This window comes from Watersipora subatra, chromosome 8 (assembly GCF_963576615.1).
Source record: "Watersipora subatra chromosome 8, tzWatSuba1.1, whole genome shotgun sequence".
In the NCBI taxonomy this organism is placed as follows: Eukaryota; Metazoa; Bryozoa; class Gymnolaemata; order Cheilostomatida; family Watersiporidae; genus Watersipora; species Watersipora subatra.
In genome coordinates, this window is record NC_088715.1 from 6933432 (window position 1) to 6961106 (window position 27675).

Below are 27675 nucleotides of genomic sequence, written 5' to 3' on the forward strand. Positions count from 1 at the left end.
GTGCACCAAAGAAACTGCGACCAAATTTGACATAAAGCAACAATGTGAAGAACAATATTCACAGCAGAAATATAATATTTATAAATAAAATAGTATAAAAATAGAAATAGTCAAAGTTTTTGCATTCAGCAAAAAGTGGACAGCATTCCAGGATATACAAGGATGAATAAAAATATCACAAAGATGTAAAGATATGTGAAACTCTATAGATAACTGATTAGCTGTAGACGCATTATAGATGTTACATTGAACCAAAATAAAAGGGTAATAAATAAAAAATTACTAATCGACAAATTGTATTAAATGTTTATTTATTACAACTGAAATTATAGATATAGTCAGATAACTACCGGTAGACGTGTAAAACTAACTTTTGTGTGTTTCCTTGGAAGGAACAGCAATAATGGCTAATATAAATGGCATTCTTTATTTGGATTTATATAAATATTTATAAATTTATACTTCTGTAATTTGCCAAATTTTATTTTATTATGATTTATATGATTTTATACGGGATTTTATGATTTTATACGATTACATTTAATCATTTAAATTTTATATGATTTTATGATTTGCCAAATAAATTCGAATCACAGTACTCAAGCCATAATTTCATGGATGAAGAAGCGGAAACATTGATTTGCTAATAAGAAAAAATGACTTAGCCAGAGGATAGCTCAGAAAAGTGACTCCATTATTGCTACTTCTTGTAAGCTTTGTGTGGTCCCATTTCAGGGAATCAATAACAGGAAAGAATCTGTAGCAAAAAAACAAAATATAAATCGCACCGTACAATAGAACGAAAGTGTGTTTCAGTTATGATTTGAAATTGGCCTTAATTGATTCAATTAGATTTCTCGCTGATGATGCAGCGGTTATCTTCAAACAATTTGTGACTCAGTGTTTATTCGTCTCCGACTCGACGGAAAAGGCCTCTCTCGGGTGGGTGCTACCATCCTGTACCTTTCTTCTATGAAAGTAAACACGCCCTCAACAACGTTGTTTGGTGTGAGACTGTGCTCAGTAGTACCAGCCGAGTAGCCTACTTCTTTACCATTCTTACGTACAATAGAACCTCGAGGGAGACCACTGACAATCCAACTTTTGGATATCTGAAACAATCCCAAATTATGTTAGTAACTAGCTTAATAAACCGAGAGAAGTCTGATACACACTGCTGACAAGTCTGGTAGAATTGCTGACAAGTCTAGTAGAATTGCTGACAAGTCTGATACACACTGCTGACAAGTCTGATACACACTGCTGACAAGTCTGGTAGAATTGCTGACAAGTCTGGTAGAATTGCTGACAAGTCTGGTAGAATTGCTGACAAGTCTGGTAGAATTGCTGGCAAGTCTGGTAAAATTGCTGACAAGTCTAGTAGAATTGCTGAAAAGTCTGGTAGAAATGTTGACAAGTCTAGTAGAATTGCTGACAAGTCGGGTAGAATTGCTGACAAGTCTAGTAGAATTGCTGACAAGTCTAGTAGAATTGCTGACAAGTCCGGTAGAATTACTGAAAGGTCTGGTAGAATTGCTGACAAGTCTATTAGAATTGCTGACAAGTCTGATACACACTGCTGACAAGTCTGATACACACTGCTGACAAGTCTGATACACACTGCTGACAAGTCTGGTAGAATTGCTGACAAGTCTATTAGAATTGCTGACAAGTCTGGTAGAATTACTGACAAGTCTGGTAGAATTGCTGACAAGTCTGGTAGAATTAAACAGGATTCAGCACAATTTCCATGAATTTTTGAAAAACAAGAACACAAGTTGGCTCAAATGAAAGTGATGCCCAAACTCTGCTTTTCATTCGCTAGTCAAACCATATTCATGATAATTGTATTTAGCAGTTGCTATAAGGTTTACTCCACCAGACCTTGTCGAAGCCTGGTTCACGCTAGTGGTGTGCATTCACCAAACTGAACATCTGGGTTTGTATCAAACAATCTTAACAAGCAAACAGAATTCAAACTAAGCGGCATTCATGAGAGACTAGCAGTTCAGGTGAGTGCTATCTCCTGTACGCTTCTAAAGACATGGATACTGACTTCATCAGTAACAACTGCATTAGATTGACTTGAAGGAAAACAAGGAAGCTGCCTAAAAGGTTTTAGTGATAAAGTAACATTGGCAAAGAGTAGCGAATATAAGAGAAAACCAAACAACAGGTATGCTTTGTTACCAATATCTGCCCTAATATCGAAACTACTTTACTCTGACTCTCCTTGCAACCTAGTACCAAATAAATTTCTAGCATGTATACATTTTTAGCATATTAATATATACATTTTTAGCGTATTAATATATACATTTTTAGCGTATTAATATATACATTTTTAGCATATTAATATATACATTTTTAGCGTATTAATATATATACTTTTAGCGTATTAATATATACATTTTTAGCATATTAATATATACATTTTTAGCGTATTAATATATACATTTTTAGCGTATTAATATATACATTTTTAGGGTATTAATATATACATCTTTAGCGTATTAATATATACATCTTTAGCGTATCAATATACAGTCAAACATGGATAACTCGAAATTCACGGGACCGAGCAAAAGTGTTCGAATTATCAGAGCATTCAAGTTATCAGAGCACTGTCACAAGTCCATGTATTTACATATTTATTAGTAGATACATGTACATATGCAAACTATAATATAAATCAAAAGCACAAATGGCTTGTTTCAAATTAAATGCTTCTAATGTAAAGTTTAAAACGTTTTTATCAAAAAGTATAGAGATTTTTCTATCACTTGAGATTGGTTTGTTGTTTGAGGTGATGTTATTGCCAGGACGTTTTTTTAGATTGACATTGGCAAAAATTGATCGTTGTTGAAATGCTCAAAAGAAAAGACATCTTTTTCTTTTGTGCGTTTTACCCACGATCAATTTTGCCGAGTTTTCTTGAAGTTTATGCAACTTCAAGAAAAAGTTACCAAAGAAAAATCCCTTACTTTACCTGGGATTCGTTAAGAGCAACACTCCGAGGCAGTTCAATTAAAAGTTTTACGAGGTTTAACGGTACATTGTATATCACTCACGCTTTTTGAATGGATACTTATTGAATGTACACACGTATTCTGTGTTTAGGTCAAACGATGAATAGTTTTTTTAGCTATGACAACGTATACGTTTAATAAAAACAATTTTAAAACGTTTTAAACATTCAACATTCCGACGTTGATTCAACACGGAATCAACGTCGGAAAACTATTCGTCACGGGCTAGCCGGGTCACGCACTCAATAATTTTCGCCACGCACATACAAAACAACATGCTGTTTTTGTTCTGAATGTGCGTGGCGAAAATCCTTGAGCGCGTGATCCGGCAAGCCCGTGCTATTAATCGTATAGCAGTATAAATCAAATTTGACCAAACCTTTAGAAAAGTCGTTGACAAAATTATTTTGCCGATGGTGGTAATAACAACGCTTATGAATTACGAAAAGATGAGGTTTACCTCTATGGCTTTGAATAAAGTGATTTTCTAAAGCGATAACAACCGTTTCGGTAGCCGTTGGGCAAAAAAACAGTTCGAATTAACAGTGTTGAGTTCGAGTTATCTATAGCAATTTATCATTACGTGGGAACGGACCAAAGAAACTGTTCGAATTAACCATGTTTTCGAGCTATCCGTGGCCGAGTTATCCATGTTTGACTGTATATACTTTTAGCGTATTAATATATACATTTTTAGCATATTAATATATACATTTTTAGCGTATTAATATATACATTTTTAGCGTATTAATATATACATTTTTAGGGTATTAATATATACATCTTTAGCGTATTAATATATACATCTTTAGCGTATCAATATATACATTTTTAGCGAATTAATATATACATTTTTAGCATATTAATATATACATTTTTAGCGTATTAATATATACATTTTTAGCGTATTAATATATACATTTTTAGCATATTAATATATACATTTTTAGCGTATTAATATATACATTTTTAGCGTATTAATATATACATTTTTAGCATATTAATATATACATTTTTAGCGTATTAATATATATACTTTTAGCGTATTAATATATACATTTTTAGCATATTAATATATACATCTTTAGCGTATCAATATATACATTTTTAGCGAATTAATATATACATTTTTAGCATATTAATATATACATTTTTAGCGTATTAATATATACATCTTTAGCGTATTAATATATACATTTTTAGCGAATTAATATATACATTTTTAGCATATTAATATATACATTTTTAGTGTATTAATATATACATTATCAGTGTATTAATATACACATTTTTAGCGTATTAATATATACATTTTTAACGTATTAATATATACATTTTTAACGTATTAATATATACATCTTTAGCGTACTATTATATACATTTTTAGCATATTAATATATACATTTTTAGCGTGTTAATATATACATCTTTAGCGTTTTAATATATACAATTTTAGTGTATTCATATATACATTTTTAGCGTATTAATATATACATTTTTAGCGAATTAATATATACATTTTTAGCGTATTAATATATACATTTTTAGCGTATTAATATATACATTTTTAACATATTAAAATATACATTTTTAGCGTATTAATATATACATTTTTAACGTATTAATATATACATTTTTAGCGAATTAATATATACATTTTTAGCGTATTAATATATACATTTTTAGCGAATTAATATATACATTTTTAGCATATTAATATATACATTTTTAGTGTATTAATATATACATTATCAGTGTATTAATATATACATTTTTAACGTATTAATATATACATTTTTAACGTATTAATATATACATCTTTAGCGAATTAATATATACATTTTTAGCGTATTAATATATACATTTTTAGCGAATTAATATATACATTTTTAGCATATTAATATATACATTTTTAGTGTATTAATATATACATTATCAGTGTATTAATATATACATTTTTAACGTATTAATATATACATTTTTAACGTATTAATATATACATCTTTAGCGTACTATTATATACATTTTTAGCGAATTAATATATACATTTTTAGCGTGTTAATATATACATCTTTAGCGTATTAATATATACAATTTTAGTGTATTCATATATACATTTTTAGCGTATTAATATATACATTTTTAGCGAATTAATATATACATTTTTAGCGTATTAATATATACATTTTTAGCGTATTAATATATACATTTTTAACGTATTAAAATATACATTTTTAGCGTATTAATATATACATTTTTAACGTATTAATATATACATTTTTAGCGAATTAATATATACATTTTTAGCGTATTAATATATACATTTTTAGCAGATTAATAAATTAGATGCCTTCTCAGACTTAAATGGCACGACGTAACGTCACTGTATTGTACCTCATGCTTGACTGCACTGCTGTTTACAATGAATCTAATGGGAAGAAGGTAACAAAATTACATTTGTTTTCACATAAAAACCTTCTTGGATACATAATCCAGTAAACTAAAGCAATTCTGTGATAATATCTGATAACCACCATAGATTAAAACTATAAAAGCTATGAATTGTTGCACACAAATCATGAGCCATTATGGCTTTATTTGCAACCCTCTCTTATCCCCATTCTCTCTTTTCCCCTTCTCCAAAGAATAAGTTAGAAGGGGAAAAGAGAGAAGGGGAATGGAGAGGGGGGGGGCAAATAGCCAACCCACCCAAAGAGCCAGGCCCTGGCTAGGTAAAAGACTAATATCATGTTGAACTAAACATTATTAAGTACAGCAATACTTCAACTTACGAGTGCTCCAACGTACGAGAAACTTGAGATACGAGCCAGCTTTTATGCAAGTTTCAGTGCTAACATACGAGCCATGTTTGAGATACGAGCACGTGAGTCAGTTGCCAAGTATGCCGAAGGTGTTTTATGAGAACAGCATCACTCTGTATTTTTCAACTACTCAGGTTTATACTTTGGTACTGCGTCTTTGTGCGTGATTTTCAGTGCAGAATTACACTGTATGTGAATTAAAAGTACTCTGCGTTGACTGAAAGTTTGCCGGTAAAATTAAAGATGGTGCAAAGAAAAATCAAATGATAACAGTTGATATTAAACAGAAAATTATTGATAAATATGCGAAATGTGTATGCGTGTTTGAGCTAGCTCAGCAATATGACAGAAATACATCCACAATTATCAAACAGAAGGATTATATTCAGGGCATTTAGTTCGCAAAAGGACTAACCATAGTTTCTAAATGGCGCAGCGATCTTCACGACCGCTGATGGAGAGACTGCTCAGGCATTTAATTGGATAAAAGATAAATAATTGTCCGGTGACAGCGTAACTGAAACGATGCTACGTGAAAAGGCCGGTGCTATCTATCAAAACTATAACAATAGACATTCGGACAAGTTGGCTAGTGGTCGTGCATTAATCCTTTGTGACGACACCTGTGTTCGTCCTAATCGCAACATGTTGAAAGGGTGACAAAGGCGAACGTATTTACATAGATTTATTTTAAGACGGCCGGCTAGTCGTGAAAGCGAAACAAAGGAAAAGTTAGCTAACCAGCAAGAAACTTTAACCTACGAACGCCGAAGAAATTTTAATTACGTCAAGTTACAAATGAAAGCTTGCTTTTAGGTTTGCTTCTGAGTTTGTCTTTTAAGACATTAATAAAATTCAAATTTATCAAAGACAACTGTTGTAATGAAGGATAACTTATATCTCCCTCTCTAGCAAATGCTAGCATTAGCTGCTATTGTATGTATTTAATTTTACATTTTCAATAATCACATTTCCTTGTATTATTTTTTGATTGTTGCTTTTTGAAAGCATGTGATAAATTATGACAATAACCAACATCTTCTTTCTGTTACAATATCTTGTTTTGAGTGTTTTATTTGCATTTTTAGAGTATGGAAACCTAGCAATATATATTTAATTGTTCGATATATAAATAAATTGCACCAACATGCGAGTATATTAACATACGAGCTCAGTCTCGTATGTTCTCTCAGACATTTTTAGTGTATTAATATATACATTTTTAGTGTATTAATATATACATTTTTAACGTATTAATATATACATTTTTAACGTATTAATATATACATCTTTAGCGTACTATTATATACATTTTTAGCGTATTAATATATACTTTTTAACGTATTAATATATACATTTTTAGTGTATTAATATATACATTTTTAGCGAATTAATATATACATTTTTAGCGTATTAATATATACATTTTTAGCGAATTAATATATACATTTTTTAGCATAATAATATATACATTTTTAACGTATTAATATATACATTTTTAGGGTATTAATATATACATCTTTAGCGTACTATTATATACAATTTTAGCGTATTAATATATACATTTTTAGCGTATTAATATATACATTTTTAACGTATTAATATATACATTTTTAACGTATTAATATATACATTTTTAGGGTATTAATATATACATCTTTAGCGTACTATTATATACATTTTTAGCATATCTACTATATAAACGGCAATCGTTGTCTGTCTGTCTATCTATCTGTCTGTCTGTCCGCTTTATAGAGTACCGTACTTTTCGGACTATTAGCCGCTACTAAGTATCTAGGGCGCATTACTGGGAGTCTTTGGTTACTACATGCCTCTATACATAACCTATTCATAGTTTTACACAGACAACGTCATATCTGGTTAGCGCGCCTCTATACGGCGCCCAACGACATTGGTGCGTTCGGAACAGTATAATTGCGGCCGTGTGAAAAAGCACCGTTCTGAGTTCGGCAGCATATACAGCTATACGAATGTACTAATCATTAAATAAAATAAATTAATGAATAGTAATTTACATGCGATTAATATTTACTGCCAACGTGTACCGAGAAGGTCACACGAACGTTGATTTCTTGCGGTCACGGGAAAACGCAGTTCTCACCTAATACATTTCTACATAAAAAAAGGTAGGTATTTCTTAATCAATGTTGTATTGCCTATGAATTGCCACACTTCCACTACATAAACCTTTCACTTGCGTACATGTACAAATTTAGCTATCGGCCTACTGCCAGCCATTTTGCCGATATTGCTTAATATGTATACGATATTTTTTCAATTTCAAACTCCATCTATACTGTTTGTTTTGGTTAGATATTTCATTTTGCCAACATGTTAACAAGCACTGCTATACAAAAAATCGTTGTATCTATATTTTGTGCATTTTTATTATCTGTCATGTGTCATCAACATAAGTAGTTATTTGTTTTTTTTTTAACTCGGACGAATTTAATGAACTCGCACAAAAAATCTTCGTTTTTAAATTAGAAATTCTCGAACGAAGATTTAAAATTAAATTTTAGGCTAATTTTATAGAGAAATCTTTAGACAACACTGTCACTGCTATAAAAGTCTTAAAGACCGTTGGTTATGTTATCAACGAATAATAAAATTCAGTTACTAGCAATTGCTGGGAAAGTCGCAAAAATGTGTCTATGGCGGTCGACCATAGAAAACGCATGAGGGAGTCTACTTCAGTGAAAGGGTTGAAAACGTTGGATTTGCCACTGTTTGTGATAATAAACATGTTCATTTCCTTCCGCAGCTGAGTTACTTTTACTTCTTTTTCTAGCTACGAGAACTACAGAAACTACAAAACTTGCACGGGCACTCCAAGCCTGGCGATAGGCAGCGGTGAGAAAAAAGCGAGCAGCGTATATTACAAAAAGCACACCATCTCATTCAATGTTAGAAATGCTTGAAGCAGTACAATGCCTTCCAAAAAGCCTACTGCCCAAACACAAAAACAGATTGATTCCCGTAGAGAGAGATCAAATTTGCGAAGCAGCAGCAAGACGAGCAGAAACTGCAGAGCAAACACGGGTACATCGAGAGCAGGCCAGAATAGATGCTGCAGCCGCTAGAAGTGCAGAGACTACTAAACCGACCCCAGCAGTAACTCAAACGGCTCAGAGCAGCCGCTACATCGGCCAGACGTGCAGAAACCTCCGAGCAGATGCGGCAGCGACAAGAACATGATGCACTAGCTACAACAGCTGCTCACCAAGCTGAATTTTCGGAGCAGATGAAATGGCGACAACAGCGAGATGCACTAACTACAGCAGCCGCTACCACGCGCCGTGTATGGACAGAAAACTTCGCACTTGACTACAGTCATGCAACACAGTATAAGGTTTAATTTTTTTATGGGACAAATGTCCAAAAATGCTCCAGATGTAACGCCTTACGTTGAAAAGGCGAGAGGCCATATATGTAGTTTATATAGTAGATTTTATTGATAATAAATTTTATTATCAATAAAATTTATTTTATTTGTTGTAGTATTGAGTAGTATTTGAGTAGTTCGAGACTGATGCATTGTAGACTAGCTGTAAAACACATTGCACATCTCCAATGGGCTCTCCAACATTATTGACATGTACAACTGCATATGTGTATGCAGTCAGATCAGCACAAAAATTTCAGTAGATTGCATATTTGGAGTTGTTTTACGGTATGAAAGACAACTCTCAATAAAACTATTGCTTTACGTAAATCTGTTCCCGAACACGGGTAATGCAGCTAGTTAATATATATATTTTTAGCATATTAATATATACATTTTTAGCATATTAATATATACATTTTTAACATATTAATATATAAATTTTTAGCATATCAATACACACATTTTTAGCGCATATATGGGCCATATATAAAACGAGTATATAGAATGTAGATAGATACATTCAATATACTCGTAAGGAAAACATTCAGTTATTGTAGCCCAAAACAGTAAGATACAGTCAAACTTGGATAACTTGCCTTCGGATATCTCGAACACATGGTTAACTCGAACGGATTTGTTTGGTCCGTTCCCACGCAATGATAAATTGCTTTAGATAACTCGACCTCAACTCTGTTAACTCGAACTGTTTTTCGCCCAACGGCTACCGAAACGGTTGTTATCACTTTAGAATATCGTTTTATTCTAAGCCATAGAGATAAACATCAACTTTTAGTAGTTCTCAGGCATCGTTATTACCATCATCGGCAAAATTTTCGTTGACAACTTTTCTGAAGGTTTGAAAAAAAATCAAATTTTACCAAACATCCGCTTTGCAATAGCCCTTCGAAAGCAAAGAAAAGCGAGGTAACCTTCGGATAAACTTAAAGTAAAATTGGCAAAATTGATTTTGGTTTTAAAGTGTTGAGGAGAAAAAAATGTCTTTTTTTCTGAGCATTTCAACCGTGAACAAGTTTTGCCAATTTCAACCTGAGAACGTCCTGGCAGTCACATCCCCTAAAACAACAAACAAATCTCAAGTGATAGAAAAATATCTATAATTTCTGATAAAAATTTTTAAACCTTTACATGAGAGGCCTTTTAAGTTGCAACAAGCAATTTATGCTTTTGATTTATATATAGTATGTATATGTACATGTATCTACTAATAAATACATGCACTTGTGACAGTGCTCTCATAACTTGAACGCTTTATAATACCTCTAACAGTTTCGCTCGATACCTCGAAGTTTGAGTTATCCAAGTTTCATTGTATTTAATAATATCTTGGTCTATGGCCTTTAATAATGCATTTGTCATGCATGCGCTTATTCATTGCCAAATGGCCTTCCCTAGCTCAGTTATTGCGTACCCTTCCTTATGTGCCCAAATCAAGACAAAAATATAGAAATTTTTCAAAATATTTTAACAATTAGACGCGATTACATCTTGCAAATCTCACTTGTATCCCACTTATATGCATACCACTTACATGCATGCCACTTACACGCATAACACTGACATGTATCCCACTTACATGCATACCACTTACATGCATAACACTTACATGTATCCCACTTACATGCATACCACTTACATGCATAACACTCACATGTATCCCACTTATATGCATACCAATTACATGCATACCACTTACATGCATACCACTTACACGCATAACACTTACACGCATACCACTTACACGCATAACACTTACATGTATCCCACTTACATGCATACCACTTACATGCATACCACTTACATGCATACCACTTACATGCATAACACTTACATGTATCCCACTTACATGCATACCACTTACATGCATACCACTTACATGCATACCACTTACATGCATACCACTTACATGCATACCACTTACATGCATACCAATTACATACATACTACTTACATGCATAACACTCACATGTATCCCACTTACATGCATACCAATTACATGCATACCACTTACATGCATACCACTTACATGCATAACACTCACATGTATCCCACTTACACGCATACCACTTACACGCATAACACTTACACGCATACCACTTACATGCATACCACTTACATGCATACCACTTACATGCATACCACTTACATGCATACCACTTACATGCATACCACTTACACGCATACCACTTACACGCATAACACTCACATGTATCCCACTTATATGCATACCAATTACATGCATACCACTTACATGCATACCACTTACACGCATAACACTTACACGCATACCACTTACACGCATACCACTTACATGCATACCACTTACATGCATACCACTTACATGCATACCAATTACATGCATACCACTTACATGCATACCACTTACATGCATAACACTTACATGCATACCAATTACATACATACTACTTACACGCATAACACTTACATACCACTTACATGCATACCAATTACATGCATACCACTTACATGCATACAACTTACATGCATACCACTTACATGCATACCACTTACATGCATACCACTTACATGCATACCACTTACATGCATACCACTTGTGCATATAGATTATGAAAGCTTGTTAAATCTGATAGTAATAACAAAAATGGCAGGCTAACAGGGTCAGGTAACTTCTCAACGCACGAAGATGTGACGCGAGTAGTACAAAAGTGTATAATGATGACCAAAATGCAAGGCCGATTCCTGATATCATCAGAAGCACATCTCAAATACATTCCTGCATGCATCAGCTGAAAACAACGGCCAGTCTAGCCAACTCTTGATACCATAGAATGGAACAAGCAAAGTTACTTCATAATAGTCCAGTGTGTGAACTTTAGAATGATAGGCAATACCATTAGACTAGTACAATATACAAATATGAAGCATATTATAGTGATGAGTTGTCACCTCTTGCTAACACTAATTCTCTATCAAATACTACGAACTCATTATAAGGTAGTTAGGCAGTTAAGGTTAAGTTAAGCACTATATCAAAACTAGAATAGCCTTACCTCCTGGCTGTGGTCATCTGGCATATCAAGAGCTACGTCCCCTGTGTAGGCGTTAGCGAATACCCTTTGTCTAAAATCGTCCTTATATTTCCTGCAGAGACCATTTACTATGCTGCCTCCGTAGCTATGAGACTTGATGGCAACATAAGCAGCCTCTGAGCTCATCACATAGTTCTTCCAGACATACGATGCGTGTTCTTCAAAAGACCTGCAGCCCTAGTAAAGAATATAAATGTAGCTAGTAAAAGGTTACAAAAATTAAATATTTTACAAGCTCACAATGCTGTGGGCAACGATGTATAAGAAAAAATGGCACAAGCTTTTACACCAAAAACACACATAGCTATCTAACAACGCATACTCCACAGTGTACAACTAACACACATAGCTATCTAACAACGCATACTCCACAGTGTACAACTAACACACACAGCTATCTAACAACGCATACTCCACAGTGTACAACTAACACCCATAGCTATCTAACAACGCATACTCTACAGTGTACAACTAACACCCATAGCTATCTAACAACGCATACTCCACAGTGTACAACCAACACACATAGCTATCTAACAACGCATACTCCACAGTGTACAACCAACACACATAGCTATCTAACAACGCATACTCCACAGCGTGCAACTAATACACACAGCTATCTAACAACGCATACTCCACAGTGTACAACTAACACATATAGCTATCTAACAACGCATACTCCATAGTGTACAACTAATACACATAGCTATCTAACAACGCATACTCCATAGTGTACAACTAATACACATAGCTATCTAACAACGCATACTCCACAGTGTACAACTAACACACATAGCTATCTAACAATGCATACTCCATAGTGTACAACTAACACACATAGCTATCTAACAACGCATACTCCACATTGTACAACTAACACACACAGCTATCTAACAACGCATACTCCACAGTGTACAACTAATACATATAGCTATCTAACAACGCATACTCCACAGCGTACAACTAATACATACTGTAGATCTAAATAATAACGTAAACTGTATACTCACCTCGATATCCGGTCTTTTATCGTTGCCATTGAGTATGATGAGACCATAACCTTGTTGTAGGGCAGTTCTTATGTATGGTAGCTGGGTGCCAGACTCTATACACTCTGAGTAGATCATTGTCCTAAACAATCAACAACACAGAATGTGAATCTCATGACATCAAACATCCTGTCTGATCTTAAATAAACCCTAAAATGAATCTAATATAATTAATAAGTTTCCATACGCCGATAGTGTAGTGACACCTGTGTGCACTAGTCCTGAAGCTCTACACTGAGTCGACAAGCAGATCATGTTTACACGAGGCGCTCTACTACAGCGATGGCTGTATCTTTAGGAGGTCAAGGACAAAACAGACCATAACGGATTAGAAGAAAAAACTGTACTTCTTATGGCATTAATCATGCTCAAGCACAAGTGTGACACTGCTGGTCCCTAAAGCCTGGTTCCCATATACGTTGCAAAGCACCGGCGACAGCACACAGGTTATTAGCGATGAAATGGGAACGTATGCGCCGGGTACTGCCGGTAATTGCTGGTGGCATCGCAATAGTTTAACGCTGTTCAAATTTCGCAAACGGCCGCAGCCAAAACCTTCCAGAAATGCGCTGTACGGGTAAAGGTCACCATTATAGGAACGACATGGCGAGCGAACATTTTATTTGATTACGCAATTATGTTTACAATATTATTAACGATGTGGCTTTTATGTGAACAGATCCGCGAGCCTAGCATCGCAAGCGTTTTGCTGCGCATGTTACCGCCGAAGTCTCGCAATCGATATGGGAACCAGGCTTAAGGCAGTTTCCATGGCACAACTCACTCATCAATTTTTGCAAAAGAATCGTGTTTTAAGTTATGAATGGTTTATCAACACACCTCCTAGCCCACTGGCCAGCTTTTGTTCCCATTCGTTCTCCTCCACCATGAACCAGCACAAGCAGCTTGGCAGCTGTTTTGTAGTCTTTGGAAGCAAAGATCACCGTACCCGGGTGGTTGAAATCTGGCAAAGCATCTTTTCCACATGGATCAGATGGATCCTAGAATTACAAACTTGTTTATGATCAGAGAACTCTATCTTAATTTAAAATAAGCTGAAACACATGCGGTGGTGACATGAAGATAAACCATCAGTCGATGTTCTTGAGAAGAATTAAAGATAAAATTAAATGCAACTTAAAAGCCACTAATATACAGTGCACCCTTGAGATATGATGTTAATCCATTCCAAGGCTGGCATCGTAAGGTGAAAAAATTGTATGTCCGGGTATAGAAACCATTGTAACTATTAAATGAAAAAAAGGAAAAAATCGTCCAAAATTTTATAAAAATGCTGTATGTATTGAAAATTAGTAACAAAATAGTATGTTAACTTTAGTAACTATAGTTACCTACAGTAACTGTATTGTATTAAGTGCACCTAGTGATTATAATCTGCAATACTGTAAAATTGTAATCTGTGTACCAAATGCAGATCGTACGGTAACAAGTTCTCACCTTCAAAAGGTACGCATAACATAACCGTTGAATTCACTTCAAATAAGTTTAGCTTGCCAAACTCATCCTTAAAACCAAGTTTTAGTATGTATTTTGAACTATTTTAATGAATTTCAACTGTTATCACGAAGTTTTATCCTTCATAGGTTTCTGTCTTCACTTTCATTATAAAATTTAGCGTGTCTTGTTGAAACCTTTTTCAACCAGAATTCAATAAGGCCGAGCGATGCAGTTATCGAAAGCGGCCTCTCACACACCTGACCATTTAACGGCTACCGAAAAGAAAAATGAAATTTTATTTACTATACAGGATGTATAGTAGTATACCTTTGGAGTAACGTGACTTTAGCTGGTATATTGTAGCAAATAAAGCAGAGAGGAGACAAAAACGTATCAATGCTAATTATGTTGCTGTTCACTTGAAGATTAATTTAATACGTAATAAAATGGATTTTTTAGCAGGCTAAAGAAGGTTGTCTAGTCCTGTCCGATTTTTCTTCTGGTTTAAAAGAAAAAATGCTGGTGCAATGCAGAAAACTGCTAGCTAGCTAAAGAGAAAGTTATTATTCGAGAAAATATTCGATAAATTTAAAACTGAACTATCTAAAGGAGAACTGTGTACATACATGTATGAACTGACTTACAAAATTATAATGTTTCAAAGAGCATACAAGTTTTGTATGTTAGAAATTATTCTGCATGTTGAGACAAATACCTGCTCAACATTCTTGTAATAAGCCAAATAATGCATAGGCTAATGTGAGAGCAAGTCGAGATTGGATTGTAGAGATCTGATAATATTTACCCTTTTTGGCACAGGAAGTTTCACCAGTCCACAATCATGCATCTTCTCAAAGAGAATCTCCGTCATTAGCTAAAAGTGATTAGTGAAAAACCTTCCAATCTTAGGTGCAACAAATAACCGATGTAAAGTAAACTAGAGATAAGTAAGTAAACTCCATGATTTCTGCTAAAGGTGTTGGATAAGAAATACACATTAAAGGTTGACTTGCAACAAAATTCACATTACAGTTATTTGGTACCAAAAGATTCACCATGTCTTACTCTGTTGTGTTGTAGGTGCCAAACATGTGGGAATGTGATTACAAGCTCTTAAAAGCTCGAAGGAGTACATATCATTGTCTGATAATCATGCCGAGCCTGTTGGTCACCTGTGATAATCGAAAAGTGCTGCAAAAATTATTTGCGAAGTATTGGGTCACATGATCAGATTACGACTTGCCAATTAGACTAGGCCGAAACAAAACTGTAAAATAGCGAGCATCTATATTTGATATGGGGTCTTCGGTAAAACCCGAAATGTTTGTCATAAACTAGTGCTACGATAAGCTTTATATTGAACTTTTTATTGGCCTTTCAATTCACGTGAGAACATCTGTGACAAGACAATAAATAAATTTCATGGCTTCGTCAGAGAAATAAAGAGATTTCAGTCTACGGCGGCTTTTCGTTTTTGAACTTTTAAGAGCTTGTAATCACATTCCCACATATTTGGCACCTACAACACAACAGAGTAAGACATGGTGAATCTTTTGATACCAAATAACTGTAATGTGAATTTTGTTGCAAGTCAACCTTTAAGGTTGATTACATGAGATGCTCTCAGCAAGTACCATAATTTTACTAAAGTAGCGAGCCAACTAGTACCATTGAATGGCTGGTGAGATTTTTGAGTTAAATAAAGTTTGAGTTTCAAGGTGAACTCTATCTTAGCTCAGTTCCTAAAGAGTCAACTCTAACTCACCTCAGCGATACCCTCGTATCGCATCTGGTCATCCCGCCTTTTATCATGGACCTTCTCGAGAACCCGTCGATTTTTCCCATCCAAGAGGGAAGTGCCTGCACGATGTGAACAGAAAACAATTACACAAAGATAAAGATTCATCATTCAACAAGTGAGATATAAAAGAAGTTAGAGAAAAGTTGTATTCTGAAACAAACACTGCTTTGTCCATAATAGTATGTAAAGTCAGAGCTGCACATGTAAAAGGACATGCACATGTATAAGGACATGCACATGTAGAAAGACATGTACATGTAGAAGGACATGCACCTCTATTTACATCTACAGTGTTTGCGCGCGGATATATGTGTGTGGGTGTGTTTTATTTCATCAATTAGTGAAAACATAACAAAAAATAAATATACAGTCATACTTAGACATACGAGTGCCCCGACATACGAGAAAGTTGAGATACGAGCAGAACTCTGAGCAGGTTTCAGCTTTGAAATATGAGAAAACAGCATTGCTCGGTCTTTTCAATCGGATCAGTTTGAAAAGGTTTAAAATGGACGAGCTAAAAGTGATAGCAAAAGCAAAGCAAAAAGCACCCAGCCAGAAAAAGATAGTAAAATTAAAAAAAAATTATAAAAGAATTCTTAACAACAGATTGTCTCCCCTGAACATGACCCAACAGGACCTCCATAAGATGTGATCATTTCTTCAGACAGTGTTAGTAGAATAGCAACTCAATTTCACAAACAATAGTAACTGCTATGAAACAACACCGAAACCAATAATAAACTTACCTTACCGTTTAAACCATACAATTGACATCAATGAATCCTAAAAGCATGGCAATAATTCATCATAAGTCATTAGTTATTTATATGTCTATGGCATGAAGTAAAGAATAAAACTTGGGTGGATTCGTTAGCCGAACCGACTTCCTGCGACGTAATCCAACAATTATCCACTCACTGAAATGTAATACTGCATCAGTAATTAGACTGTTTATTATCCCTCAACAATTTACAGCATTAAACAGGTATCATTAACCTTTTGAACCCTGGTTGTCCTTATCAATGTGTGTCAGTATCACTAGACAACTTGTCCAACGATAGGAAGTTTAAACCATAACTGTCACGAACAACTTTTATTGTATTTACTAAGTAAATCAGACACGCTGATTTCGATTTTGTACTCAAAATAAAGATTAGTCCACTAACCTTCAAAGTCATTTAGGCTTTTTTAAAGCGTTTCAATATCCGTTTCAAAAACAACACAATCGGCATTACAAGCTCCGCCCATAAATATGTGACGAAACCTAGCTTTTTCAGAAACGGAAGTTAGGAAAGTTTAGTCCGATTTAGAATAATAGAGATGGGTGTCTTAAAACCCATTATTATCTAAATCCAGCCTGTAAAATAATTTCAGTTTTTTATGAAAGGGATATAAACTATTTAAAATTGCTCGCAGCTTGTTACATGACGTTTAAATGGGCTGGACGCCGAGAAAAATGAGCTCAAAAAGCGCGGTTTTATCACGAGCTAGCGTTGTTATCGCGCTTTTTAAATATGCAATGCTAAATAGCTTATCTACCTTTCAGAAAAGACTGATATTATTTTTAAAGCTGGATTTAGATATTAATAGATTTTAAAACACCCATCTCTATTATTCTAAATCGGTCTAAACATCTCTACGTAACTTCTGTTCCTAAAAAGCTAGGTTACGTCAAGTATTTATGGGCGGAGCTTGTTATGCCGATCGTGTTGTTTTCGAGACCGATATTAAAACGCTATAAAAAATCCTTTATTACTCTGAAAGTTAGTGGCCTAATCTTTATTTTGATTACAAAATCGGAATCAGCATGTCTGATTTACCTAGTAAATACGATAAAAGTTGTTCGTGGCAGTTATGGTTTAAACAGGCTTCATTAACCCTTTGAACCCTGGCTGTCCTTATCAATGTGTGTCAGTATCACTAGACAACTTGTCCAATGATAGGAAGTTTAAACAGGCTTCATTAACCCTTTGAACCCTGGCTGTCCTTATCAATGTGTGTCAGTATCGCTAGACAACTTGTCCAATGATAGGAAGTTTAAACAGGCTTCATTAACCCTTTGAACCCTGGGCCATCCTTGTCAATGTGTGTCAGTATCACTAGACAACTTGTCCAATGATAGGAAGTTTAAACAGGCTTCATTAACCCTTCGAACCCTGGCTGTCCTTATCAATGTGTGTCAGTATCGCTAGACAACTTGTCCAATGATAGGAAGTTTAAACAGGCTTCATTAACCCTTTGAACCCTGGGCCATCCTTATCAATGTGTGTCAGTATCCCTAGACAACTTGTCCAATGATAGGAAGTTTAAACAGGCATCATTAACCCTTTGAACCCTGGGCCATCCTTATCAATGTGTGTCAGTATCCCTAGACAACTTGTCCAATGATAGGAAGTTTAAACAGGCTTCATTAACCCTTTGAACCCTGGCTGTCCTTATCAATGTGTGTCAGTATCCCTAGACAACTTGTCCAATGATAGGAAGTTTAAACAGGCATCATTAACCCTTTGAACCCTGGGCCATCCTTGTCAATGTGGGTCAGTATCCCTAGACAACTTGTCCAATGATAGGAAGTTTAAACAGGCATCATTAACCCTTTGAACCCTGGGCCATCGTTATCAATGTGTGTCAGTATCCCTAGACAACTTGTCCAATGATAGGAAGTTTAAACAGGCTTCATTAACCCTTTGAACCCTGGGCCATCCTTATCAATGTGTGTCAGTATCCCTAGACAACTTGTCCAATGATAGGAAGTTTAAACAGGCTTCATTAACCCTTTGAACCCTGGCTGTCCTTATCAATGTGTGTCAGTATCCCTAGACAACTTGTCCAATGATAGGAAGTTTAAACAGGCATCATTAACCCTTTGAACCCTGGGCCATCCTTGTCAATGTGGGTCAGTATCCCTAGACAACTTGTCCAATGATAGGAAGTTTAAACAGGCATCATTAACCCTTTGAACCCTGGCCATCCTTATCAATGTGTGTCAGTATCACTAGACAACTTGTCCAATGATAGGAAGTTTAAACAGGCATCATTAACCCTTTGAACCCTGGGCCATCCTTGTCAATGTGTGTCAGTATCGCTAGACACCTTGTCCAATGATAGGAAGTTTAAACAGGCTTCATTAACCCTTTGAACCCTGGGCCATCCTTATCAATGTGTGTCAGTATCACTAGACAACTTGTCCAATGATAGGAAGTTTAAACAGGCTTCATTAACCCTTTGAACCCTGGCTGTCCTTATCAATGTGTGTCAGTATCACTAGACAACTTGTCCAATGATAGGAAGTTTAAACAGGCATCATTAACCCTTTGAACCCTGGCTGTCCTTATCAATGTGTGTCAGTATCACTAGACAACTTGTCCAATGATAGGAAGTTTAAACAGGCTTCATTAACCCTTTGAACCCTGGGCCATCCTTGTCAATGTGTGTCAGTATCACTAGACAACTTGTCCAATGATAGGAAGTTTAAACAGGCTTCATTAACCCTTTGAACCCTGGCTGTCCTTATCAATGTGTGTCAGTATCACTAGACAACTTGTCCAATGATAGGAAGTTTAAACAGGCATCATTAACCCTTTGAACCCTGGCTGTCCTTATCAATGTGTGTCAGTATCACTAGACAACTTGTCCAATGATAGGAAGTTTAAACAGGCTTCATTAACCCTTTGAACCCTGGGCCATCCTTGTCAATGTGTGTCAGTATCACTAGACAACTTGTCCAATGATAGGAAGTTTAAACAGGCTTCATTAACCCTTTGAACCCTGGCTGTCCTTATCAATGTGTGTCAGTATCACTAGACAACTTGTCCAATGATAGGAAGTTTAAACAGGCATCATTAACCCTTTGAACCCTGGGCCATCCTTGTCAATGTGTGTCAGTATCACTAGACAACTTGTCCAATGATAGGAAGTTTAAACAGGCTTCATTAACCCTTCGAACCCTGGCTGTCCTTATCAATGTGTGTCAGTATCACTAGACAACTTGTCCAATGATAGGATGTTTAAACAGGCTTCATTAACCCTTTGAACCCTGGGCCATCCTTATCAATGTGTGTCAGTATCCCTAGACAACTTGTCCAATGATAGGAAGTTTAAACAGGCTTCATTAACCCTTTGAACCCTGGGCCATCCTTGTCAATGTGTGTCAGTATCACTAGACAACTTGTCCAATGATAGGAAGTTTAAACAGGCTTCATTAACCCTTTGAACCCTGGGCCATCCTTGTCAATGTGTGTCAGTATCACTAGACAACTTGTCCAATGATAGGAAGTTTAAACAGGCTTCATTAACCCTTTGAACCCTGGGCCATCCTTGTCAATGTGTGTCAGTATCACTAGACAACTTGTCCAATGATAGGAAGTTTAAACAGGCTTCATTAACCCTTTGAACCCTGGGCCATCCTTGTCAATGTGTGTCAGTATCACTAGACAACTTGTCCAATGATAGGAAGTTTAAACAGGCTTCATTAACCCTTCGAACCCTGGCTGTCCTTATCAATGTGTGTCAGTATCACTAGACAACTTGTCCAATGATAGGATGTTTAAACAGGCTTCATTAACCCTTTGAACCCTGGGCCATCCTTGTCAATGTGTGTCAGTATCACTAGACAACTTGTCCAATGATAGGATGTTTAAACAGGCTTCATTAACCCTTTGAACCCTGGGCCATCCTTATCAATGTGTGTCAGTATCACTAGACAACTTGTCCAATGATAGGATGTTTAAACAGGCTTCATTAACCCTTTGAACCCTGGGCCATCCTTATCAATGTGTGTCAGTATCCCTAGACAACTTGTCCAATGATAGGAAGTTTAAACAGGCTTCATTAACCCTTTGAACCCTGGCTGTCCTTATCAATGTGTGTCAGTATCACTAGACAACTTGTCCAATGATAGGAAGTTTAAACAGGCTTCATTAACCCTTTGAACCCTGGCTGTCCTTATCAATGTGTGTCAGTATCACTAGACAACTTGTCCAATGATAGGAAGTTTAAACAGGCTTCATTAACCCTTTGAACCCTGGCCATCCTTATCAATGTGTGTCAGTATCGCTAGACAACTTGTCCAATGATAGGATGTTTAAACAGGCTTCATTAACCCTTTGAACCCTGGGCCATCCTTGTCAATGTGTGTCAGTATCGCTAGACACCTTGTCCAATGATAGGAAGTTTAAACAGGCTTCATTAACACTTTGAACCCTGGGCCATCCTTGTCAATGTGTGTCAGTATCACTAGACAACTTGTCCAATGATAGGAAGTTTAAACAGGCATCATTAACCCTTTGAACCCTGGGCCATCCTTATCAATGTGTGTCAGTATCACTAGACAACTTGTCCAATGATAGGAAGTTTAAACAGGCTTCATTAACCCTTTGAACCCTGGGCCATCCTTGTCAATGTGTGTCAGTATCGCTAGACACCTTGTCCAATGATAGGAAGTTTAAACAGGCTTCATTAACCCTTTGAACCCTGGCTGTCCTTATCAATGTGTGTCAGTATCCCTAGACAACTTGTCCAATGATAGGAAGTTTAAACAGGCTTCATTAACCCTTTGAACCCTGGCTGTCCTTATCAATGTGTGTCAGTATCGCTAGACAACTTGTCCAATGATAGGAAGTTTAAACAGGCTTCATTAACCCTTTGAACCCTGGGCCATCCTTGTCAATGTGTGTCAGTATCGCTAGACACCTTGTCCATTGATAGGAAGTTTAAACAGGCTTCATTAACCCTTTGAACCCTGGCTGTCCTTATCAATGTGTGTCAGTATCCCTAGACAACTTGTCCAATGATAGGAAGTTTAAACAGGCTTCATTAACCCTTTGAACCCTGGCTGTCCTTATCAATGTGTGTCAGTATCCCTAGACACCTTGTCCATTGATAGGAAGTTTAAACAGGCTTCATTAACCCTTTGAACCCTGGCTGTCCTTATCAATGTGTGTCAGTATCCCTAGACAACTTGTCCAATGATAGGAAGTTTAAACAGGCTTCATTAACCCTTTGAACCCTGGCTGTCCTTATCAATGTGTGTCAGTATCGCTAGACAACTTGTCCATTGATAGGAAGTTTAAACAGGCTTCATTAACCCTTTGAACCCTGGCTGTCCTTATCAATGTGTGTCAGTATCCCTAGACAACTTGTCCATTGATAGGAAGTTTAAACAGGCTTCATTAACCCTTTGAACCCTGGGCCATCCTTATCAATGTGTGTCAGTATCGCTAGACAACTTGTCCATTGATAGGAAGTTTAAACAGGCTTCATTAACCCTTTGAACCCTGGCTGTCCTTATCAATGTGTGTCAGTATCGCTAGACAACTTGTCCAATGATAGGAAGTTTAAACAGGCTTCATTAACCCTTTGAACCCTGGGCCATCCTTATCAATGTGTGTCAGTATCGCTAGACAACTTGTCCATTGATAGGAAGTTTAAACAGGCTTCATTAACCCTTTGAACCCTGGCTGTCCTTATCAATGTGTGTCAGTATCGCTAGACAACTTGTCCAATGATAGGAAGTTTAAACAGGCTTCATTAACCCTTTGAACCCTGGGCCATCCTTATCAATGTGTGTCAGTATCCCTAGACAACTTGTCCAATGATAGGAAGTTTAAACAGGCTTCATTAACCCTTTGAACCCTGGCTGTCCTTATCAATGTGTGTCAGTATCACTAGACACCTTGTCCATTGATAGGAAGTTTAAACAGGCTTCATTAACCCTTTGAACCCTGGCTGTCCTTATCAATGTGTGTCAGTATCACTAGACAACTTGTCCAATGATAGGAAGTTTAAACAGGCTTCATTAACCCTTTGAACCCTGGGCCATCCTTATCAATGTGTGTCAGTATCGCTAGACAACTTGTCCAATGATAGGAAGTTTAAACAGGCTTCATTAACCCTTTGAACCCTGGGCCATCCTTATCAATGTGTGTCAGTATCGCTAGACAACTTGTCCAATGATAGGAAGTTTAAACAGGCTTCATTAACCCTTTGAACCCTGGGCCATCCTTATCAATGTGTGTCAGTATCGCTAGACAACTTGTCCATTGATAGGAAGTTTAAACAGGCTTCATTAACCCTTTGAACCCTGGCTGTCCTTATCAATGTGTGTCAGTATCGCTAGACAACTTGTCCAATGATAGGAAGTTTAAACAGGCTTCATTAACCCTTTGAACCCTGGGCCATCCTTATCAATGTGTGTCAGTATCGCTAGACAACTTGTCCATTGATAGGAAGTTTAAACAGGCTTCATTAACCCTTTGAACCCTGGCTGTCCTTATCAATGTGTGTCAGTATCGCTAGACAACTTGTCCAATGATAGGAAGTTTAAACAGGCTTCATTAACCCTTTGAACCCTGGGCCATCCTTATCAATGTGTGTCAGTATCCCTAGACAACTTGTCCAATGATAGGAAGTTTAAACAGGCTTCATTAACCCTTTGAACCCTGGCTGTCCTTATCAATGTGTGTCAGTATCACTAGACACCTTGTCCATTGATAGGAAGTTTAAACAGGCTTCATTAACCCTTTGAACCCTGGCTGTCCTTATCAATGTGTGTCAGTATCACTAGACAACTTGTCCAATGATAGGAAGTTTAAACAGGCTTCATTAACCCTTTGAACCCTGGGCCATCCTTATCAATGTGTGTCAGTATCACTAGACAACTTGTCCAATGATAGGAAGTTTAAACAGGCTTCATTAACCCTTTGAACCCTGGGCCATCCTTATCAATGTGTGTCAGTATCGCTAGACAACTTGTCCAATGATAGGAAGTTTAAACAGGCTTCATTAACACTTTGAACCCTGGGCCATCCTTGTCAATGTGTGTCAGTATCCCTAGACAACTTGTCCAATGATAGGAAGTTTAAACAGGCATCATTAACCCTTTGAACCCTGGCTGTCCTTATCAATGTGTGTCAGTATCCCTAGACAACTTGTCCAATGATAGGAAGTTTAAACAGGCTTCATTAACCCTTTGAACCCTGGCTGTCCTTATCAATGTGTGTCAGTATCCCTAGACAACTTGTCCAATGATAGGAAGTTTAAACAGGCTTCATTAACCCTTTGAACCCTGGGCCATCCTTATCAATGTGTGTCAGTATCACTAGACAACTTGTCCAATGATAGGAAGTTTAAACAGGCTTCATTAACCCTTTGAACCCTGGACCGTCCTTGTCAATGTGTGTCAGTATCACTAGACAACTTGTCCAATGATAGGAAGTTTAAACAGGCTTCATTAACCCTTTGAACCCTGGGCCATCCTTATCAATGTGTGTCAGTATCGCTAGACACCTTGTCCATTGATAGGATGTTTAAACAGGCTTCATTAACACTTTGAACCCTGGGCCATCCTTGTCAATGTGTGTCAGTATCCCTAGACAACTTGTCCAATGATAGGAAGTTTAAACAGGCTTCATTAACCCTTTGAACCCTGGGCCATCCTTATCAATGTGTGTCAGTATCCCTAGACACCTTGTCCAATGATAGGAAGTTTAAACAGGCTTCATTAACCCTTTGAACCCTGGGCCATCCTTGTCAATGTGGGTCAGTATCCCTAGACAACTTGTCCAATGATAGGAAGTTTAAACAGGCTTCATTAACCCTTTGAACCCTGGGCCATCCTTATCAATGTGTGTCAGTATCACTAGACAACTTGTCCAATGATAGGAAGTTTAAACAGGCTTCATTAACCCTTTGAACCCTGGGCCATCCTTGTCAATGTGGGTCAGTATCACTAGACAACTTGTCCAATGATAGGAAGTTTAAACAGGCTTCATTAACCCTTTGAACCCTGGCTGTCCTTATCAATGTGTGTCAGTATCACTAGACAACTTGTCCAATGATAGGAAGTTTAAACAGGCTTCATTAACCCTTTGAACCCTGGGCCATCCTTGTCAATGTGTGTCAGTATCACTAGACAACTTGTCCAATGATAGGAAGTTTAAACAGGCTTCATTAACCCTTTGAACCCTGGGCCATCCTTGTCAATGTGTGTCAGTATCACTAGACAACTTGTCCAATGATAGGAAGTTTTTAAACTTTTATTAAATATATCTAAATCTGCTCATATTCCTATATTCATATTAGTGATATAATTTTCTAAGCTTGAAAAAAGGATGATGATGATTTACCAACAATGAACGCGGACCAGAACTCAATCTAACTTCTGATTGATTGATTATTTCAGTGATCGTAATACAATGACTTACAATACAAAGTATAGTATGAATAATCCAGTGACAATCGCGTTATAAACCTATTATAGCTCGGTGATTGGTAGACTTTTATTTCCTTATTTCCCAAAGGTCTCCCAAGGAATTTTTCAAGCAAATATGCATGATTTTCTGATTTAGAGAAAGAATTCACAGTGTTGACTGAAAGATAGCGCAAGAGAATTACTCACTCGTCCATTTCAGCTTATAGACTTTCCAGAGCCTATCGGTAGGGTTAGTGTAGACACTCACTACGGGATTGGCCAGAACCTCCCCAATGCTTGGTCGATCCCTACAAAATCTCAGTCACTGAACTTTCATGCTTTGAACATTAATTCTTTATAAGGGATTGATTCTTTATAATCTTTGCTCTAAAAAAGGTTTTCTTCAAGTGAATAGTCTGGTCACCAGAAAGGCGTGGTTGTGTAATTAAAAATAGGCAATATTCATACAAACAAAGATGTTTAAATAGATCTGACATAAGATTTAATTTTAATTGGAAGAAATCATGTAAAAGCCGAAAGTTAAACAAAAAGATTTTGTTCGTAGTTAATGGTGGAAGTATGTATTTTATGAAACTAAACTTTAATTTTGTCATTGGCTAGAATTCTATTAACCACATGTACACGTTCTCGTATTCGTTTTCACTACACCTACACCGTTCAAGGCTGAACATCTCTTTCATGCGTTGTGGGAGGGATTTTGGCGAGTAGCACATCCGCAATTTCGTCAATAATCACACCGACTGCGAAAATTTATGACGTTTAGAAAATTGCGATCGAAATCTTCGTAAGTTCCAATCCTGCACAAATCAAGCTTTTCATTCCCAGATTTTAATGGCTATAACTAGACGGGCAGATATCTGAACAGACAGATGACAAAACTTAGAGGTTTAGAGATAAACAATATACGTATATCTCAAAATTTGTCGTATACAACATGTTTACATTATATACATATATATATCTCTATAGCAATATATCTCAATTTTCAATTTCCCCTATATATTTCTATAGATATATATATAACAAACAAAAATTGTTTCCTCACCCCAGTCAACCCGTATGGGTGAGAATTTCTGCTCTAACTCGGGTCTCCTGCCAGAGACCCGAGTTAGGGCAAAATGTATATGATATATGTATAATCCCACGACCAAACACGAGCGAAGCGATTGGTTGGGAGATTTATGATTAATGCACATGTGCACACAACCTCCGAAAATTATTCATCAACAATGAGACGAACCCTTGTCTCGAAGTTTCATTAACAAATTTAACCATCGTTTTGTAGATTAGTTAAAGTATAATAACGATACAAAACACATATAAGCCTATTTAAATATGTTACCAAGTCTTTGTAAACCGTCGTTATTATCTTAAAACTTACCCATCTGATCGGATTATACACAAATGGACAGATTTATTTGGACGAAAATCGTTATTAAAACTTGCTAAGCCTCACTTTTATAAAAGTTAAGACCGGAAATTGAAACGCCGAGCGACAGAGAATAAAACGATTAACTCGTGCGCATTTCACGAAAGAATAACGTGCACATTTCACCAGTCTATAGCATTTTCGAATTGCCGAAGGTTTCTGTAACTAATGTAGGAGTACTGAAATCGTTTCATTTTTGCCGATTTCAAAGTAACTGACATTTTAGACAATTTTGAGTACTTTGGTATTCTAACTGATGTCCAACGCAGTGTAAGTAAAGGAAATGACGATGATAGTTTTTTCTAACGATTCTTATGAGATTATTACGGTAATTAATTATAAGTTTGGATATTCTTCTTGATACTTCTTGAC

General features: G+C 36.2%; 1 protein-coding gene across 1 annotated transcript in view; it reads right to left on the reverse strand.

Annotated features, from left to right (window-relative positions):
- LOC137401583 (uncharacterized) overlaps positions 1 to 27675 on the reverse strand; it is a 61385-nt gene continuing 33710 nt past the window's right edge. The window contains exons 8-14 of the mRNA XM_068088012.1: positions 26061 to 26161; positions 16625 to 16719; positions 15665 to 15733; positions 14242 to 14402; positions 13363 to 13483; positions 12311 to 12526; positions 1 to 1112 (exon numbers count right to left, since the gene is read on the reverse strand). Coding sequence (XP_067944113.1) covers positions 882 to 1112; positions 12311 to 12526; positions 13363 to 13483; positions 14242 to 14402; positions 15665 to 15733; positions 16625 to 16719; positions 26061 to 26161 — 994 coding nt within the window. The 3' untranslated portion in view covers positions 1 to 881. The remainder of the gene's footprint in view (positions 1113 to 12310; positions 12527 to 13362; positions 13484 to 14241; positions 14403 to 15664; positions 15734 to 16624; positions 16720 to 26060; positions 26162 to 27675) is intronic.